Genomic DNA, 21,318 nt, shown 5'->3' with positions numbered 1-21,318 from the left:
TCATTGCAGTCAGTGAAGTTGCAGAGATGAGAGATCTGGTTAAAGTTAAGCACAGCTGCCAGATGTTTCTTTGCAAGGAAGAAGGTGAAAGATGTATTGAATGAGAAGAAAAAGAGAAATGATTCTGTGGGGGCTTTTGGCAAGTGTTCAGCATCTTGCTGTTAAGGGGAATGCACTTGCTCCTGATTCTGTGCTGTTCCTTCCATTTTTCATTTTGCTTTCTTGCACCCTGGTGTCAGAAGCATCACTCATGTCATGCATGAAGAAAGACTGAGAGAGTCCTGAGCTCCCTTCATGGAACAAGGGTCTTTATCTCTTTACCAGAAAACTGAGAGATGTAATAATCTCTGATTCTTCAACTTTTGTTCTGCTAGGTAAGTTGTGATGCTGCTGAACAGAAGGGAATTGAGATATTTCTGCTCTATGGAAGAAGTTCTAAGCACAAGGCTTTATTTATGCAGAACATTACAGGAATATGAGAAAAAGGTATGGAGAGCCCTGAGGGTCCCACATGCATTTGTGAAACAAAAAACTTATGAATGGGGAACAAAGCAAAAAATTGACAGTAGAGAATGGCAGAAAGTGTAATTTAATTGAAACACAATATAAAATTTATGTTAAATATGAATAACAGGGGGCTTTATTAAAATGCTATTGATCAGTCCATTAGGTGTTAGAATGAATAAAGATGATTGTTCTCAGTAATTAAGAATGTCATCACATCCTGCTGAGTTGCATTTTATCAACATACCCATATGTCACACTGAGAAGTCCTTACAAGTGAATTTGGTAGCAATGCCTCAGGTAGCTGAAATACTTCATTTACAAGATATTGGAATCTGAACAGCCATTCAGGTGTTCCTGGTCATTAAGCAAACATCAGAAATTAAGAAACATCTCTATGTATAGTTCTAGCAAGATTAGTTGCAAAGGTGTGAAATTCTTCTTTTGAAGCTGAAATAGAAACGTTAAAATATTTTCTGGGAAACAGATTTATAACTTCAAGGTCTGGACCCTTTTCTTTGTCCGTGTAGTCAAAATATCTTGTTCTGAAGTTTTAGGTTGAAAGAACAGGTATGAAGCGAGTCACGTGTATGTGTAAGGTCACGCTATGTGATAGCACTTCATTCTGAAAGCTCTTATTTTCATGTAGTGCCCTTTATTTGCTAATCTTTTCTTTATTCACCTCTTTGTTTCCGCTGTAAGCTTGTCAACTACTGGCCATCCATAGAAGATTCATTTGGTGTGAACACACTTTGGTAATCCCTTGGCAGCTAGCCTGTGGCAGTCTCCACAGAATCGCCGTGCAGGGCACTGCTAACAGTAAAAGTCATCACAGATTTGGGCTGCCAAATTGGAAGCACCTCCAATAACTCTGGATCCTGTTGTCTGATGTGGTACCAAGTCAAGGTCCCGTTACCACAGTGTGCTGGCTAATAATGAAGGATCTGGTTTATAGTCTTCAGTAGCATTTCCTCTCTGCTTATCTTTGCTTCAGCATTAGAACATTGCTGGTGAACCATTTGGCTGGTGCTGGCCTCCAGCCTACACATCAAATCCTATGGCACATAAAAGGCCCATTGGAACAGTTTCTCTACAGATATCAAAACTGAGGTGATCCACTGTCCTTCTGGACCCTCCAGGTTTGACCACTTTAAGGTACCATTTTGACCCAATAACATATTACCTGAAGAGCTTTTCTCACTGACAGAAACAATCTTTCAAAAAGAGCTTGGCAGTGGCAAGATTGTTAGTGGTTGGACTTGTTGATCCTACGGGGTTTCTTCAGCCTTAATGATTCTATGATAAAAATAGATTACAATACTTTAAGATACTTTAAGATATTGTAATTAAGATTACAATACTTTTTATACCAGGCATATCCTGGCAATACTCTTTTACTGGGAATATATTAAGATAAAAGATAAGTTGTATGGAAAGCATGAAGAACAAAGCAGAAGTATTTACATTTGGTATCAGCTGGGTGGAAGGCAGGTCAGAAAACAGCAAATAGCCATTAGATGTTTATAATCTGCCCAGAATTTTTAAGAATACCATGACTTAGATCATAGAGCAGTGCACAGGTCTTCACAGGCATCCACAGGGTAATGTTTCTTCAGAGAGAACAATTGTTTGATTTCTCATTTGAAGGTTGACTCCTTCTTAGATCTATCAAAAGCTTCTACTTGTTTTTATGCAAACACCAGCAGTATATCTTTTAGGGTTTGTATGCTCTATTAAGAAATATTCTAGCTGACTATTCCTTTTTAATCTACATTCACATGAAAGCAAAATAATTGGTAATTCTAAAAGTTTATGATGTTTTAAAAAAGAAGAAAAATATGAGAAGAGCCTTTTAAATGCTGAAAATTAGAACTTTAATTATAAATTTATTAATTTCTTCATATTTTTTCAATTCAAAATATAGTAGATTTATACCATCAGTGTATTAATAGCTTTGGTAAATACAAACACTATAGTCAGCTTTAACATAAAATCAGCAGTAAGCTTTGGATGCTCTTTTTTCTATTCTTTTCATAGCAATGCTGCAATCCAAATAAACTTTAGGATGACATGTCAGATACTTTCCATCATACATACAATTTGAAACAACAGAAAAGGTTTAAAGGCAAGAAGTTATGCTGAAAGATCAGCACTTATAAAGATTGTGTTTTAATTTACTGTGTTTCTTTCTGGCATGTGTGGAAATACTTTTTTTTTTTTTGCAGGAAGGATAAATATGATCATTAAAATGCTTGTCCCACTGAATGCAGTGGGATTTTGTCCCAACCACACAGAGAATGGTCATGTAGAATAAGGATTCCTTATTTTCAGTTACTTACAATACTACTGTCTTGAATTAGAGAAGGAACTTTATTACAACAAATATCTAACTTCTTTGTAATATGGCTGGAATTTTTGCTCACCATCTATGTTTTATTTTGGTATTGTTAGCTTCCTTTATTTACCCAAATTTCCAAACATCAGATGTGGGTCTATTCCTTGTTCAAGTATTTAGTATTCTGTCCTGAATGAACTGATGCTGTGAGGCTTCTGCACTTTCTAAACATACAAAGCTTTCTTATGTGAAGAATGAGAGATTTTAGAAAATGCAATAAGCAGCTTTTAATACATTTAATGGCAGTGTCCTGTTGGTGTGTATGTACCCTCATTTTTTGATAGGACTTGTACACACAAGGAATCCAAACATCTCATTTAATTCAAAGAAAACATCTCATAAAATTCAAAGAAAATTGTTGTAAGCAGTTACAGTGAGTAAATACACTGATTAATCCAAACAGGAATATTTATTTTATTTGAAGAAAAACTTCTCTCCATCCTTATTAGCATCAGATCACCTTCTCTTGTTCTGCACTTTTTACTGATTTTCTCAGCATCTTGTCTCAGTGTTTCCTCTGTTCTGTGAGGAATTCTTGCAGGCTTTAACTAGTGCGGTCCTCTTCTGCCTATCCTGGGACTAGAAGTGTTTCAGCACTTTGTCTGCATTCCTTGTTGAAAGAAAATAGTCCTTTTTATTTCCATGTGCTGATGTACCCCTGTGATCCCTAGAACTGATTTAAGAGAAAACCTGATGATCTGAGAAATCCCATTGTCCTATTTTTAACAGAATCCCAAAATGATTTGGTCTTGGTATTCTAAAAAGAAAAAAAAATACACATACGTATATCTCTGTATGTCTCATTTCCTTGACAAGTGGCTGACTAAATTCTTCTCAGGTCTGTATTAATGTGCAACGGCATATTGGAACTAGGGGAAACTTGGAACAAGCCCCAGAAAAAATGCACACCAGGTCCATGGTCTGGTTGGCCAGATACACAATTGGGACTGACTTCTTTTGGACAGAATTACTCTGCTGAGCTGTAAAGATGCTTCAGAGGCTGAGATGGGTAAGCAGTCATTCTTGTACAGGGGAGGACTGTTAGTTATGCTCATAAAGTTGGAAGAAATTGAGCTCGAGATGTTAAGACAGAATGTCAGAATATTGAATCTGTGAAATTTTTTTTTCAAAGACTGACAAAAAGAAATGGTTTAAAAGAGATTAATTTCCCTTTGTAATGGATTATTTTTATCAGTGAAAGAATTAGAAAGCTTCATGAACCCACTCTTAAAGCTCACTAATGTAATCAGAAATACTGTTTAATTTTTGTCATTTCCATATATCTTAAAAAAATATCATGTGTTCCTACAGGATCATATTTATTTTCTGTCTGCCAGCTTCAGCAAATATTGGTCATTTTGGTGCACTGCTTTCCCATACATCATTGAAAAATTGCTTACTTATACTTGTAAATGTGGACCTATGACTTCCTATGCAAAGTGGGATTCAACAAGTTTTCACAGGGCATTAAGGCATGGGGATAAAATCAAGCAGCTTGAGGGATCATCATAATGATGCCTTGTTTAGGGAGAAACATTGGAGATGATCACTGGAGATTTATAGCACTAAATTTAACAATTATAGAACTTACAGTGCTATTTTTAGACCTGTTGTCTGTAAAAATAGGGCATATGTGATCAATCTGTAAATCTGTCTCAGATTGGTCATGTTTGCTCAAATTTGGTGCAGGATTGGCAATCTAAACCTAAAACCTTTTTGAAAATTTTTATTGGCTAGCAGAGATGGGTAGAGCAAATTCATAGATAAAAATAGATAAATAAATACATAAGTAAATGGCTAATCCTTTGCCATCGAGAAGGCAGTAGAGATCCATATGGGAGCTGAGGGAGTGCAAGCAAGAGCAGCAGTCACAGCTGAGAAGATGAAGCACCAAAGAGCTGCAGGACAACAGGCCACAGCATTAGGGGAACCCCACATAAAAGGATGTGGGGGAAGAAGAATATTTTTCATTAATTAATTATTCTATTCAGGAAGCAAATTATAAAAATCATTTAACCATCAGTGATGAAAAGCTACGGCTGCCAACAGAGATGTCTCAGCGTTGTACACAACGTTTGTTTTAGCACAGCATGCTGCTTGCAGAAGGATGTTTTGCTAATTATAAAAGTTATAGGAAGTTTTTAATGCAGTCTTTTTACAACTAAATTGAATGACTTAAGACATTGAGTAGAGTTATTGTATGAGTGAAAAGCAGCAGGATGAGGCCATTAGAATGTGCTGGTCACCTGATACAATGAAATTTCTTCATTACAAAGCAAAGTTTTTCCTGAAGAAAATAAAGAAACAGAAAATCTCCACAAACCATTTATTCTCTCTGCTGAGTGTGCTTGAGTAATTTCTACATATACAAGACCCTGAAACCTAGAAGGACACAGTAAAGAAATAAATTCACTGAGACCACGGCTCATGACAGAAGTGCTGCTTCCCAACTACTCAAAGTGGCTTGTTACCAACAGGGAAGCTGTTCCTGACTGCTTGGACTGTTTGTCAGCCTAGATAAATGGGGAAAATGGGATAAAGATTGTTAAATAAGCTACAAAGAAGAGATATAGTCAGAGACCATAAGTTGCCCTCAGCTGAGATTTAAGGGAAGCAATGACACAAAGTCTGAAGTTGACTGAACTGGTATGAATTGGCTGAGTTCCTCTGAGCTCATGCTATACCACCGAAAATTTGGCCTCTACAACTCCAGTGTGGCACTTTGACTAAATCTACCTCATAATTAAAAAATCACACCCATGCCAAAAGAAACACTAAGTCAGGTGCCCGCATGGAACAGGTATGACACAGATGTCTAATTAAAATCTGCAAGCTCGACTTGCAAAAGCCAGAATTTCATGACTGAGGAGAAAGGCAGGAATTTATTCCCTATGTCCATCACACTTTCTGTAAAACCAATTTTCTTTAACAGTTATAATAATACATGTTCTGAATGTATGAAAGGGGACAAAATGCTGGTAGCCTTCTATAGGTCCTGCTAGGGCTGGAGGAAAGTTCTTTGGTCTTCCCACACATTGTGTGGGAGATGCAGCAGAGCTCAAGTCACCTCAGTTATCCTTTTCTCAGAGGAAATATTTACATTTTATTGAACTGGAGGATCAGCGGTCTTCGGTTTTAAAAACTCCGTCTTACAGTTAAGATCAGTCATTTTTTTCTAACACTTGTCCTAAAGAAATAAAACAGTTCCTATTTCAAAAGTTGTAAAATGATTAAGATATTAATGGGTCTAAGAAGGAGACAGATGCACAATATCAAAATATTTGACCTCTCTCTTTTGTGCATTTTATATTGCACTAGCCACAGAATACAATGTGGTTCTGCAATGGTATGTTACAGAAGATATCTTAAGAATTTAATAAATTTGGCATGAGTTTCACATTCTTTGGTTAAAATGCTAACACATGTAGATTTAAGATTCAAAATTAAAGATATTTGGATTCTAAAAATAATTCAGAGTCCATCTTCTTCAAGTGCTGGCAAAAGACTGAGATTGTGATTGAAAGACAAAAATATCTTGTTTCTTCAGCTGGGTCCTCAGAGTCTTACCTTGCTCAGACCTCTTACAGCATTTTTGAGGCCAATGTCAGTAATGAACACCAGAGTTCAGGAGCTTTCCGAGCTTTTGTGCCAAGAAGTGAGCACAAGTGATCAGCAATAGTGTCTTGAAAGCACAGCTGTAGATGACTTTATATATATGTACACACATATATAGATCAAAGCACAGGAAAAAATGTATCGACTTGAGCAGAGCTCATCAGTATCTTGTTTGTTATCTTGCATTTCTCCACCTCTATTTTCAGTAGTCCAGGGCACCATGACAGCTGTGGATGAGCAGGTGCAGAGAACAATTATCCTATTTCTGGAGGTAACTGTGGGCTTCAATTAAGAAGCAAACTTACTGGGGTAAAGAAACTCATCATCGTCGATTCTTAGCTGAGGAATAAGATCTTTCCATGTGACCCACCATGAATAATCTATTTATTTATTTATAATAAAGCATTGATGGCAGTGTAATTCTCTGGTCTAGCACACTAAAAAGGATACACAGAAGCCATACAGAGTGAGAAATAAAGCCAGTGGGATGCAGATGAACAAGCTTCTTTATAGTGACAGTCATAAGGCTGCATTTATGAAAGATGATATCTGCACCAGAACAGAATTTCTCATCTACAGTCCTGTTGGTGGGCACTCAGAGAATTTTCTAATGCAAAATAAATAAATAAATATTCAGACAAAAATATCTTACATGAAAAAAAGGTAGTTGAGCTCCGTTGTTTCAAAGGGCCTGCTCAAACCAGGATGATTTACCTTTTAATATCTACCTATTTATGAGTGCAGAAAACCTACAGACTAATTGGAATTATATTTGTAAATCTACTGACTATTTTGTATACTATATTGTAAATTCCATCATTTTGCAGTTCTCAAGCTGCCATACAAAGAAAGTCAGTAATAAATCCTTCACTCTTACCTTTTCCATGTTTTCCAAGAGTTTTATTTCTTTGAATTGTCTTTGATTTTTATATATATATAAGATTCAAATATTTAAAAAAGAAATCCCAGTGTAAATCCCCTGAAAAAACCAACATAAACTCCCCCGTGTCAATAAAAATGCATATTTTAAGGGGATGGAGGGGGAAGTCTGGGCTATAGATTTTTTTTTTTTTTTTTTTTGAGCTAGACCACTTTTATCTAGTTTAATGTTTGTTCTGTTACCATTTGAAAATCATTTTCAGGTAGTTTTCATCATATCAGAATAGGATGCATCATTAACTCTAAGAGGATGTTTTCATTTGGCATCTGCTATTTTCACCAAATGTCAAGGCTTGACATTTGCTATCTTTATCTGGTTTTGGTGTATCACTCGTACTGAGATTTTGTTTCTTCTTATCTGATATTGATTTCAACTGTGACCAGCTGTGTTGCTAATAAAATCAACAGGCAATATCTGGCATTTAGTTCTCCACTGCTAAGAGGAAAAGAAACAACCCAGTGACAAAAAAAAGCAGAGAGATACTTTTCAATTAGGATGCTCGTCTGTAACTTCATTTTAACCATCTCTTAGTACTTCTGTTGATGTTATACTTCTGACTGATTCCCTTGGGGAAGCCTCCATGGCAATCCTTGCCTCTCAGATGAAATATTCCTTTTTGCTCTCATCCACTGCCTCCTGGAGAGCGGGGTCGTTTTTCAAGGCGGCGTCGGCGCTCTCGGCGAACTCGGTGCCTTTGGCCTCGTTGGTGTGGTAGGTGCCCTTGTGCCTGTACAGGTACCGCACCATCACCACCAGCAGGCAAATGAGGATGAACACCACGGCAGCAATCACACCTGGAAGAAAGAGACCACTTAAATGTATCACCAGTGATAAAATACAAGAAGTGTCTCACAGCCAGACATCGTGACCCGAGTTGCTGGGGAGGGAAAAGCCCATGTGTCATAAGGGGTTTGCATGTTGCAGTGGCCAGAGTCAGAACACCCTGCAAAAAACAAGATGGGATGTAGATACTGCAGGAATACTAGAAAAATTCTCACTCTCTTTCCTTTAAATCAATGGCTTGATTTGATTGAACATATTGGAGCTAAAAGTTCATTACAAAATGAGGAGAAATAAAAGAGCATAGAGGAAAACCAAAGGGTTTCTTTCATCCTTCTGGTAACATGCACCCAAGGTGGGGGGTGTTGCACACAACCCAACGCTGCCTTCTCAAGTGTTCCCAATTTCAGGAAATGTTCAGGGCACAGAGTATTTCATAAGGGACATTCAACAAATAGCAGGAGCCGTGTGGCTCTGGAACTGCTCTGCATTTGCAAGCTGCCATTTCATTCTGTGCTCTAATTACGAAAGTTTGATTGTAATGAATGTGAAAGTGACAGCTGGCAGAAGGAAGGGGTTCTGGGTAGATCTTTCTTGTTTCCTGGACTAAATCTAATTTCCAGCTATGTGTTGACTGGACAAAAATTTCTATAGATGACCTCAATGTGTGTAGGACTAAATGGTGAATGGAAACATTCCTAGTGAAAGAAAGTACATTCATGATCCTTTTCCATTGTGAAAGGTAGAAGTCCATAAAACAGACAAGTACATGACAAGTCCATTCTTAAAAAACCTACAAAGTCTATCCTTTTTCTTCCAGATCAAATTATTGACTTAAAAATTCTGAAAAAAAATAAGTATTTTGAAGTTTATTCAACTTGTCTGACTTTTACAATTTTTAAACATGATTTTTTGCATGGATCCAGGATGTGCTTATAAATGTTTTTGCTGTGATTCTGTATGAGTACATGATATTCATATGAATCCAGGAATGAGCCAAATATTACAGAAATACACAATAAAAAGAACAGAATATCCCCAGGGCTTTCTCTGCTGTCAGTGAAGGGTGCATGTGTGTGGGGTAATTTCTTCTAGAAGTGATTTTTATGTTTGTAAGAAGACTTGCTCCCTGGAAATGCCTACTACTCTGCAGAGACAATGAGGGGAAGGTGGAGAGTACCTCTTTTCTGCATCTTATATTCAAGATAAGTGGCAAGTATCTCCAAAGCTTTAGATTTATCAGCATGAGTAAACTGAGTTACTGATGCTGATCAACTGAGTAAACCCTATTGGCATAAAAACACAGGGATAGATAGAATATTAGCAGTGTAAATAAAGATTATAACTCTGTCTTTAAAGATATGCCTTGACATTATCCCCCAGATTTCATGGTGCTTGGTTCTGGAAGGTAAAGTTACTGCTAGCAGGAATGAAATCGCTTATACAAAGAACTTCAAGTTGAAAATGATACCATAGTTGCAGTGTGGGCTTCATCAATTTTTAGGACCTCAGTGGTATCCCTTGACACAAGAGGCTCTAATAGGCTTTAGATGTAGCACAATATTAATAAGCCTAGGGGACTAAGTACAAATCAATTTACCTGCTACTTGTTCATAGAAAGCTGAAATTAAAGTTACAGGAGATGGGACCTGAGGGAAATATAGCAGAACCTCACCAATTTGCACTAATGATTGGTATAGCCCCTTGTGAATGGCTGAAATTAGTGTGTTAGCATGGAAATGAACAAACACAATAAAAATAAAAAGACAGGTTCACTCTGTGAATGTAGCTTTGCTCATTTATTCTGACAACTGTATTTAGTTTAAATGCATGAGAGAGCTTTAATGGAACACCAGGAAATATAGTGTGGTGAATTCTGTAACAATAAAGGGTCAGCTGGTATAAGCTAACATCGCTCAAATCAAAGGTGCTCCACCAGTTCTGTACTAAAGGACAAGCCTGACCCAGTGAATACTGAAGGAAATCAGAGACTGACTTTTCTGTTGGATCATTTGATATTTTGTCCTAAAATGGGGAATGGATGAGGGTGGTACTGCTCAGTATATGGTTTGTGCTCATTATCTCATCTTGTTATCTTGCCAATAGCCCCTCTGGGAGCAGATTTCCCACTGGCCTAATTAACTCTAATTGTGCCATTCCTGTTGTCTTGTCAGCAAGGTTTTGCAAAATGCAAGAAATCAACAAACCTGCTGTTTTAATTCTTATGGTGCTGCTTAGTATGGTCTGCTACTCACCTCCAATAACAGCCACATCTGCTCCAGCTGTGGGGCTCTCCACTTCTCCATCTATAAATAGAATAAACCACAAAAAAGTTAATTATAAAAAAGAAATTGGATCATATGGAAGAGCAGTGACTGTACTGGCAATTTTGTATTATTTTAACCTGTGAAACTTGGGACTTAATCAATATCTCTTGTTAGCAAAAGACATTTATGAAACTTCACATTAGAGTTAGCCTTACTGTAACAGTTTTCTGCCATCATAACACTGGAAAAGAAATAGCTAGCACATTATGCAAACTATCATGGCCCCCAGGGAAACACCTACTGTGTATTATGAGCACTTACCTGTAACATCCTCCAGTGAATGCTTAAATTAAGAGCATTTAGGTACTGTGATTACTCTCAGAATGGTAATTTTAGAAAAAAAAAGGTGTCTATTTATTTTCCCATTTATGGCTCTTCAGAGCATGGTCTGGATCTTGATTTGGTGCAAATTAATCTGTGTGTATTGATTTCAATTAATATTTATTTATCTGCCATGTCCTGTTTTTAATCTTTGCATTTGTTTTCTTTTCAGCTTACATTTGAAATCACAGCAAGTCTCTCATGTGTATGGTATAAAACACAGTCTCCACTTAGAGTAAGTCTGAATTCAGTGCTGATAAATCAAATAGCATCAATTGCATTGTAATTAATCTAAAATTTTATTTAAAAAATTCTTTTGGTAAATGTAGTACATAGAAAAGCTCACTGGAAAACATGAAAATGTAACTCCAAATCCTTCTGTAAACTCAAGAGTAGCACTACGATTGATACCTAGGATGCGTTTTGCTATATCTGTATCTATGATTCAAGGACAAAACACTATCAGCAGTTTTCTCCTTGCTCATGTCTAGTCTCTAACATCAGTTTGCAACAAAGAGGAGAGCTGAGATTCAAAGGATCCACCTCTTTTCAAACATGGGAGGTGCTTTTTTTAGAAAGTAAGAGTGTTTTTCTCTCCCCCAGAGATCCTTCCCACATTTTCTTCCATCTATATACTGATGGAGAGATTGAGCACATCTTCTGTAATTTAAAAACTCCTATTATGCCTATGTCTATTCAAAACCCATGTGCTCAGAAGAGATTAATTGCCTCAAGGTCAAAAATGCTCTGTATATTCTTACACACCAAATACATGCTGCATGCCAAAAAAGCAGGCTCCTCTATAGCAATCAAACACTTGAAGGTGTGAATTCCAAAGTGCTTTCCAAGCCACACAGCTTGCTGCCAAACATTAATTCCAGATCAAATTATTATCCCCTTAATTAAAAAAAGGTTTATGAGTGACTCTCTGCTCATACCTGGCATTCTTAGGTGCCTCTCAGATTCAGATAACAAGCAGGTGCCTTATCTCTAGGACTTGCCATCACTGTGCTTTTTGATAATAGATTACAGTGTCATCACTTTGCAGAAAAGTTTTAATTTCCAACTTTCTAAGTTTGCAACAGAATGCAGGACTCATCTTGAGCTATGGTACAGCTGGCACTGATCTGCTAAACTGGCAGTGCTGTGCCCTTCAGCTGACACCGTGATGTGGCTTCTCTCACCACAGCTCCCATTTTACTACAAGAACCAGGGCCTGACTCTCCTTTTTGTGTCTCCTTTTGACCACAGAACAGGTCTGCTGTCCTCCCAGACAGCCTTTTGCTGCATCAGTCGGAGTGCCAGAACACTGCAGCTACCACCCATGACCTGACAGTCAAGGTCTGCTCCCCAGATCAGTTTTGGAGCACTGTTGATGGAGATTACAGAGAGACCCTTAATCCCTGGTTCACTGTCTCTGAAATTTCACTTTGTCCAAAAATATCTATGTGGTTCATGGTAATATTACAGTATTGCTAGGCAGGTGTGAAAGTATTGGCTTTCGAGGTTCAAGCAGTGGCGTCCTTCCTGAAATATGGCTGAGGAACATGCAAGGCATGTGTGATGGAATGAGACCATCTTCCCTGAGCAGGAGTGGAACAGTGGCTGCTGTCCAGAAGGGAATCCCTGCTTGGCCAGGACTCCCAGCATGGCCTCTCTAAACTCGGTCTGTGTGAGAAATACAGTGCATTTCTGTACTACTGAGGACTGAATCTTCACTTTCTGAGGTAAAAAAGACATCCAGCTTCCTGAAGGAACTTTTAGCTCAGCAATGGCTTTGGCCTTCTTGTACCTTCTTTATTCTGCTTTTCTGTCATATGCAGAGTGCTCAGAGGTCTGTGTTTCAATAGCTGCTGTTGCACCTGTTTTGATTGTTTCCCTTTGTTTCAAGGACACCTTTTGGGTTATCTGTTGCTAATTGTCCTTGCAAAGCCTCCTCTTCCTGTTATATTGGCCCTTGTCCAGCTACAATCTGGTTCTGAATGTGCTTGAACATTCTTATTATTTACTTCCACTGGTTACCATGACACACAGAACTCAAATGACTGTGGGGAAACATGTTTTTCATAAAATTTCTGGCCATCAGAATGAGTTGACCAAATCAAGAACAGAACACGCAAATCAAATTGTCTGCTGCTGGAAAGTATTTTCTAAAAGCCAGAATGATGAGAAAGAAATGCTTTTGTGTCATGACCTGAAATTCATCAAATTCCAGTTTTGCTCATAAATTTCGAGATAAGGAATTTTTGCAATAGAATGACAATTGCTACCTGTCTCCTTCTCATCAATCACATCCTGCTGAGAAGGCAGCAGCCTGTGAAAGTCCCAGAAATATTCCTGACTTCAACACTGCAAGCGGATCTCTGTCTTTGTGCTTCACAGGTGGCACACCAGTGCAACTGACTTGCATATTAACATAGCCAGTGGCTTAATCCTGCTTATTCCATAACTTATTCCTGCTAAATTTGTTAAACTACCTTCTTCACGTACAATTTTCCAATTAAACTTGATTTTGATTAATTTTAGTAGTTCCTCCCTCCCCCCCAACCCCAGTTTTAATCTACCCCTTCAATTTTTGCTAAGGAACACTTGTTTGAAGCGGTCAGGTCCAGCAGCAAAAATCTTTGCTTGAGGTTCAGCACTCTCCTATTCTCACGATGCACTTTTCTGACAGTTGTAATTATTTCTTTTGTTCTATCAATTGCAAATCTGAACCACTAAAAGCCATAAATCATTTCCTGCCCCAAAATCCTGACACTGGCTTTAAAAATATGTTTTCTTAAATTTACACTTTCTTTCTTTATATCTGAGCTTCATTCAAGCAGATCTTTCCAGTTCTTCTTTACAATGCCAAGGACTAAATGTTCTTTGTAGATGGAAAGTGAGGTTTTGACATGATTTTGTGACACCAGGGAACAGGTCTTTAAGGAAAACACAAAGTATAATGGTAGTCCTGATAAGATGCAAGTCTTATCAGTGAGCTACTTTAGAAGCCTAACTATGTTAAGACATTCCAACTGACATGCTGTTCAATTTATATGGTGATGGGAAGGGGCATATTCATCCCAAATACTTTCTCCCATTCAGCATAGAAAGCTCAGAGTTTAGATTTTGCTCCTTGCAGGAAACAATACTTTGTGATTCTGTGGCTACTGTCAGTGACACATGGAATGAACTTGTAGAAAGCTTCAAGCTTTCTAATTTTCAGGCATCATTTTTGCCTGCTAAATTTGTTTCCAGAAAAAAAGTCCACTATTTGTACTCTTGCTGGTTCTGCATTCAGGACCTTAGTCAACAATTTAAGCACCCATATGTTTGATTGCTATGGATTTACACACAGGAAAAGCATGAAAGGAAAACCAGACCTGCAAAGGGATCCCCATTCGGCACATTTGACAGGAATGTGTGGGAATGACCCTACAGGATAGATCTAATCTACTGGTGTGAACTGCCAAATCTCTACTGTGCAATCCACAAGGGCAATTTGATGGTATAACTGTAAACCTTACCCCAAACTTCTCAAGGCCTTTCCAATTTCTGGAAGATAACGTTCCAGACTGAAGCTGGTAGCATTGAGTAGAGAATGAAAAGCCCAAGATTACAACTCACATTGTCATGATTCCCATGCAGCTGTGGCTGATCCTGCATTTTAGAGTTTGTCAGGCTGAGTGAATATACAGTTATCTGTGTGATAAACAGCTCTGACAACGCAGGTTTCAAAACCACTCAGAGCAGTCAGGCAGCACTGCTCCTGCTCCAGTCTTTCAGGATCTTCCTACCCACAAGCTTGTGCTTTTGATTCTTAAAAACCCCAGCATCTCTTATCATGATGCTCCATTGCTGACTGCTAGGTTACAATCTCAGACAAAGCCTTGGCTGCTAAATTACACTCAAGTAGGTCTTTAAGTGCTTTCTTGTGCAACCCATTCTCTCTCTTGATGTCTCTTTTGATCTCTCTTATGCAATGATGATCTCATTGCATAAGAAGTGGTTGAAATTCATTCACTCCATGTGAATGATGGTTGAACTCCTTAAGGCAGTAATTTCCCTCTCAGGGCTTTCCTAGGCATGCAGGCTAGGAAATACACAGGAAGATTTCATCTCGAATCAGCTCACCTAATTACTTTATGAAAATCCGCTGCTAATGGGACTTTCCAGGTGAGGAACAACCCACCCTTATCACAGTGTACCCAGGGATCTGCTTTGCAGAACCGCCCCAAATACTGAGTTGTTGCAGGCAGTCGGTGCACATGTGTAAGCAGTCTCTATCTGTAAGCTGAAAGGTATCTTCAGAGTTGGGCAATTAAATGTTTAATGGTTTTGTCTTAAACATTTGTATTGTCTATCCATGCATGTCCAGTAAACAAGGGAGATGTTCAAACTGAATGATAGTTCATGAATTCAGTTCATAGTTCAGGCCAGATAGAGATAGCACAACATACAATACTAATCTTGCCTTATTTTTAAACAGCTGTAATTTAAAAATAAGACAGCTTTTTTATGTAAAGAACTTAGGTGAGGTTCTAATTGCCTCCACTCAGAATGATACTAAAGTATTTGACTGGGTTCAGTAAAACATTATAAACTTATGAAAGCACTGAGAAGTATATGGAGTCTACCAGGCAGCTTTTGCAGCTGTTAAAAACCTTTTCTATAACTACTGAAATTTAATTTTAAAAAAATATTCTTTATATAAAAATGTGTTTATCATGACTGTTCTTTCCAAGGCGACCTTTTTGTTCATTGTATGCACTTCTGCAGTCCTGGTTCCTATTGACTGGAAAAGCAGGTCCTAACGTGTCCCTGTTTTCTCCACTGATGCAGGACTTTTCTTATCACACACATAATATAGAAAAACTAATGAATTCTTAACACCTCCATTGTTTATGCAACTATGGTATGTCCTCCTTGCCCTTTGGTTTATATTTGTGCCTTGCCAACACACTGCATTCATGAGAAAATCATTAATCTATTAACCTTAGCACACCAATTTAATTTACAAGCTATAGTTAGAACTGGTTCACTGCAGCTGTGTCTGTAAAAATGAGTCAAACCAACTTCTGAAAACTTCATGTTAGAAATATGTTAATTGCTCAAGCTGCTCTCTGGCCCGTTACAGTATCAGATGCATCACACTGAGGCCATTCTGAATGAAAAAAAAAAATTCATTACCTATTTTAATATAACAGTAAGTGTGCAGTGCACTGCCAGAGCTGGCATCTCTTGTCCCGAAGGGTCATCAGCCTGAACCCATCAATTTGACATATTCAGCTGAAAAAGTCATCACCATCTCCCATTAGACTATGAAACACATTAAGGCTGTTCTTTCAAAATTAAGGAACAGTTCCTCATCTGTCAATCTGGAAAAGAGACAGAATAATTTGGCTGCCACTTGTGTACTAAATTATTATAAGGAAAATAATGGTGTCATAAAACAACAACACTCACATGATCTTTTGGACAAGTAAATGGACTGTGTTGAAAATGTAAGTTACGTCTTGCAGATTAAAAATACCTACAAAATTAAAATGCTCTGGGTCCAATTCTCTTGTTATTCCAGCTAACAAGCACTTTGGCATTAATTCTAAACAGACTAAGTACTGTTTCATTCAAATAAAGGTCTGTTCAAGATTTTTTGACACTTCCTAACATAGAAAGGATAAAAAGCAATTATCAAATTAGTTTAATTAGATTGTCACATAATTTTAATCTCATATGATTCTAGTATACAGTGTTAGCAAAATAGTTTTTGACCATTCTAGAATGTCATGAAGTAAATAAGAGAAAATAGGTTTTAGAATGTTTGTGGTAGTAATGGCTTCACTCACACAGTTTCTCCTTCTTTTGTGAAGCTGACTTGCCATTGTGTCTTGGGAAAAATCAGAGATGGAGAGATACACAAAAGTCATCTTGTCAAAAAGTAATCATATGATATCCCTTAATGATAAGAGGGAAAAGGAGAAAATATTAATGACATTTGGGAAATTATTTTAGGTTAAAAATAATAAGGATCTTTTAAAAGGAACAGCTATTCTATATTTTGAAATAAAAACCACATATCAAATTTAAAAAGACAAAAAATTTGTTTTAAAGGATTATATAAACTAAAAAACACACAGATTTTTTTTTTAATCTAACTTTTCTCTTTATCCCCCAAAAGAACTGAAAAAGAACTGTCAGTGCCCTCAAATTCCCCTTTCAATTTGAACAGTTTCAACCACGTACTGTTTTTTTTTAGTTTGAAGTTACTGAAGACTTTAACTTCATTGCTCAGGGTTGCTGAACCCTAAGAATTGCCACCAATTCTGATGGCAATTAAGTCCATCTGGCAAGAGTATTAAAATGGTCAATGCCCCCATAGAAATACTGTTGATGTTGCAGTGACCAGTTTTTGCCATGCTCCTATGGGAAAGCTGCTCAATTTCTGAAGAGCAAATATTGCCTTCTTATCATACAAAGGTGCATGAAGTGTGAGAACCTGGAAGAAGATCCAATGTGTTGAAAAAAGTGCTGCATGTGGCAATTTGGAAGTTGTGTCCTATTTTGTCTGTTTCATATGTATAGTTATATCACTGCAAAATTTTCTTACTTTTCCATGGAAATAGGTTAATGTAACCAGGCCATCATTTACATTTTTCCTCTATAGCTGTCAAAGCCAGCTCATATACAACATTTTCCTTGGGAAGATAAATTGACCTGGAATTGGTTCATTGAGGAAGTAGTGACAAATGAAGTATGAATCAATCTGTCATGTAAAGTCCATGATCAGGACATTTTCCTGCCTTTGCGTCTCCTCTTCCCACCTCTTCCCTCTTCATCAGAGCAGAGTACTCCTTTTGAAGGCTTTATAATTGAGGGGGTTTTGAAAGAAACACTAAATATCCAGTGAATCTGATTATTCTTGATAATTTCTGCCTGACTTTCCTCCAAGTCAACAATTTAAAGTTCTATTCATTTTTTGTTGAACCAAAATGGGAACAAACCAGTCATTTGCTCCTTCACTGAGGACAAAGCTGAACAGAGTTGCTGGCATAACTGATTAATCATTGCAAATGTTGCAGATGACCACAGGTAATCCAAGCAGCTGACCACCGACATAGTGAAACCCCATCTCACAACCTGTAGCTGATATTTATCTTGTAATTCTCATGAAATGGTTCATGAAAACAGCATATTCCACTGTTCTAAACGTTTTCTTTTAAAAACATAAGCATAAAAATTTGAGTCAGAACCTTTTAATGAACAGTCAGAGGCCAAAAGATCTTGGAGTAGGTGATTATTCCTTTCCAGTCCCTTGTGTAAGTGGTTACATGAAGCAGTAAGACATCTTAACTGCTAAACTGCTTGTAATTATTTACCAAGACAAGCTTTTAATTTGTACCTAACAGGTCTAGCAGCCTCAGACCTGACTCTCAAGCCTTTTGATTGTTTCAGAAGAGGATAAGGTGATCGCTGTTTCTTAAAACTGTCGTGCTTGATTTTATGACTGAAATAACTTCTAAAGATTAGGTTTTGGTTTACATTTGAAACATACCTTCTTTTATGGACATGGCACTAAGCATTTATGGATTTGGCACTAGGACAAACATTAGTTAAAATTAGTCCCCTTAACTAAGACAGTCAGAACTACTTGTAGAATTTGAAACATTTGAAACATCAAATACATTCAACAGCATTTTTGCACTGATTTTCTCTGTTCCTGCTATCTGCCTGACTGTCCTTTTATCCTTCACAAATTTTAACTCCATTATTCAACTCCAACTGTTTTTAAAGGAAGAGCAGGCAAAGATAAGGACAGCTTCTATTTTTGTGAAAACTGCAGACTGGAGAGAAAAGGGAGACCGGAGTAGCCCAGCACCAAAGGAAAGGCAGCGAGGACTCGGCATTTTTAAGCTCTGTTTAACAGCAGTCAGTTGTCTGGTGCCCATGAGCTTTCCATTATCAGGCAACATAGATCCAGAGGCCCTGCAGCTCCCCTTCCCCATGGGGAGCTGCTGAAGGAGAGAGCCTCTGCATACTGGGGGTGGGATTTAGGAGGCATAGGTCCAAAAGCAAGGGTGTTTCACTGACTCTGTTGCTGGCAGAAAACTCATTTTAAAGGACACAGACATGCTGAGATAGAAACACAGCCATTGTGCTACTGAGGCTGATAAATGTCTATTTCTCATTGAGATGAAAAAGCTTGACTTTGTGCTTAAACTACAGATTATATGATCAAACTACACATAATGTCACCTAGAAACCATCTGGAAACTGGTGAAAGCCTGATAATATTGTAAGAGTTCAAAGACTGTAGAACCAGGCTCTTACCCTTAGAAAAATATAATAATTTTCTCAACACAGAGAGGTTTCTTCATTTATGCTCATTCCCACTGTCAATATTTTGTAGCAAAGCAGTCCAACAGGTGATAATTCTTGGAAATGGGAGTTCTCTGTGCTCCATCCCCTGGCCTATTTGATATGAATTGTATTCAGCTCCATCCAGCTCATACACCAGTGCTTGCCTGAGGCACTGTCTACTGTGCGTTGGAAGTGGAAATGTCAGGTTGTTTAGCATATGTTCTTCAGGGACACAGAGATCTTTCCTGGAGCGCAGATGAGATTAATATTATTAATGGAGATATCTGTAGTGGAAACAATCTTCCAAATGCTTTGAATATTGAGCACATTAAACAAAGAAAATAAAACACATTGAAGCACCTTAGAAACTTGCAAGGCAAATAGTAGCTCAGGGCAACAATATTTCTTATTTCCCAAGGTTTCTTCAATGAATATGCAGATATCTTTTGCATATTTGCTCTAATGACAAAGGCCACATTATTATCTGAAAAGCATTTATGTATCAGTTCAAGCTGTCTGAACAGAGTTGAGGAATTTTAGCAAAACTTCCTTACCATCTATCACTCATCTGAGCTATTCTAGACAGATTGTGCAATAATTGTTGGGAAAAAAAGGAAAAAGGATCGTTTGTATATTATTTTTGGACAACTGTCTGGAATTATTTGGAAAATAGCATATTGAACACATTAACAGAGCTAAGCACGAAAAGACCTGCACTGAAGCCATATACTGAATGGTTTTCAGCACAGAATTATATTGTTTCAAAATTCATTAACAGTCCATTGCTAATGTTCCTCTCTCCTAATGCAACATGAATGTCAAGGACCATGTAGGTGGGAGGCTAATAACCAGCCTGATGAGACATTTGATTGCTGGAAAGGAGTCTGTGTCAGCTCAGCTGTCTCCACAGGTGCTGCAGGAGGACACCAGCAGGCAGTTGGTGAGATGATAGCTGCGTCTCTTCCAACTGGAGCTGTTCTGTTCTGTTCTGTTCTGACATGCCTTCTGGCAAGAAGATCTATTCAGCCTCCACACAGTGAGGTTAATCCTGGAGTATGGTGTGGAAATTCGCTTCCCATCAACCAATAAGCAAACTTAGAATAGCTTAAAGAAGCCTAGATTTCTAGAGTCTATAATTAGGGAAAATAAATCCCAAACATTACTGTTAGCACCTCTTAACCATCCCTTTCCAAAGCTTGTGCTGAGGGCTTAACCTTGCTATGAGGTAGTGAGACCCATTTTTCTTTTTTCCAGAGCTTTCAACATGCCCTGGTCAGAAGGGCCTGATACCTCCTGTAGGTGCTTAAATGGGGTCTTACCCTCTGTGTTTTGCCGGTTAAGTTTGAGTCATGTTTATGGAAGGAAACTAATCATGCCAAAACTTGATGCTGCTACATTCTTAAGTATGAAAGAACTTCATTTAGTTTCATCTCCTAATAAGCAATCCTTTTTACTGCTGACTTGACTGGCTCTCTGTAAACAGTGTTGACTTTCATGCAATATGGAAAATTACAATAATTTCCAAGGCCCTTGTTTCTCTTTCAAATCTGGTTGAGACTGGTCAGTGGACCCAAAAGTTCTTGATGAGAACTGGCAGATGGATGAACAGATGATTAGGCAGACAGATAGACAGCAGGAACACATAAGACTCATTTCATTGAGAAACCGGACTGAAAACAGAAGTAGCAGTAGGTACTTGGATAATATTCATATTCTGGTCACCAATTTAAAAAATGCCATGTTTTTGAAACCATTTCAAAGCTTGTAGATGACATCCTTAGTAATTTAAACAGCAAAGGAAAAAACAAAGGAACATTGCTAAGACTTTTTGCCAGCTCCTTTTTTTTTGGTCAGAATGCTACATTTGTATAGTTTGGACTGTATTTTAAACCTTTAAACCCAGGTTCAGCTTGAACAGCCCTGGAAATTTCAATGAAGGATTAATGTGTGTCATTAAGCAAAGAAATATGGTCTAGTAGTTTTCAGTACTTGCTATGGTACTTCTCTGACCAACAGATTTTTCACTTATTGTAAAGCCTTTGGGCTGCTCCAAGTGTATGAAATATCCATGGAGGAAAGCTAACAGTGAATTGCTG

At 37.8% G+C, this 21,318-nt stretch overlaps 1 protein-coding gene across 1 annotated transcript in view; it reads right to left on the bottom strand.

Moving 5' to 3' along the window:
- Window positions 1–2,354: 2,354 nt before the first annotated feature.
- Window positions 2,355–21,318, bottom strand: part of GYPC (glycophorin C (Gerbich blood group)) — a 33,238-nt gene continuing 14,274 nt past the window's right edge. Inside the window, exons 2-3 of the mRNA XM_002192245.7 lie at window positions 10,490–10,540; window positions 2,355–8,248 (exon numbers count right to left, since the gene is read on the bottom strand). Coding sequence (XP_002192281.1) covers window positions 8,052–8,248; window positions 10,490–10,540 — 248 coding nt within the window. The 3' untranslated portion in view covers window positions 2,355–8,051. The remainder of the gene's footprint in view (window positions 8,249–10,489; window positions 10,541–21,318) is intronic.

This window comes from Taeniopygia guttata, chromosome 7 (genome assembly GCF_048771995.1).
Source record: "Taeniopygia guttata chromosome 7, bTaeGut7.mat, whole genome shotgun sequence".
NCBI classification, from domain to species: Eukaryota; Metazoa; Chordata; class Aves; order Passeriformes; family Estrildidae; genus Taeniopygia; species Taeniopygia guttata.
The sequence above is the reverse complement of the archived record's forward strand: the minus strand, read 5'-3'. Positions and strand labels throughout refer to the sequence as shown.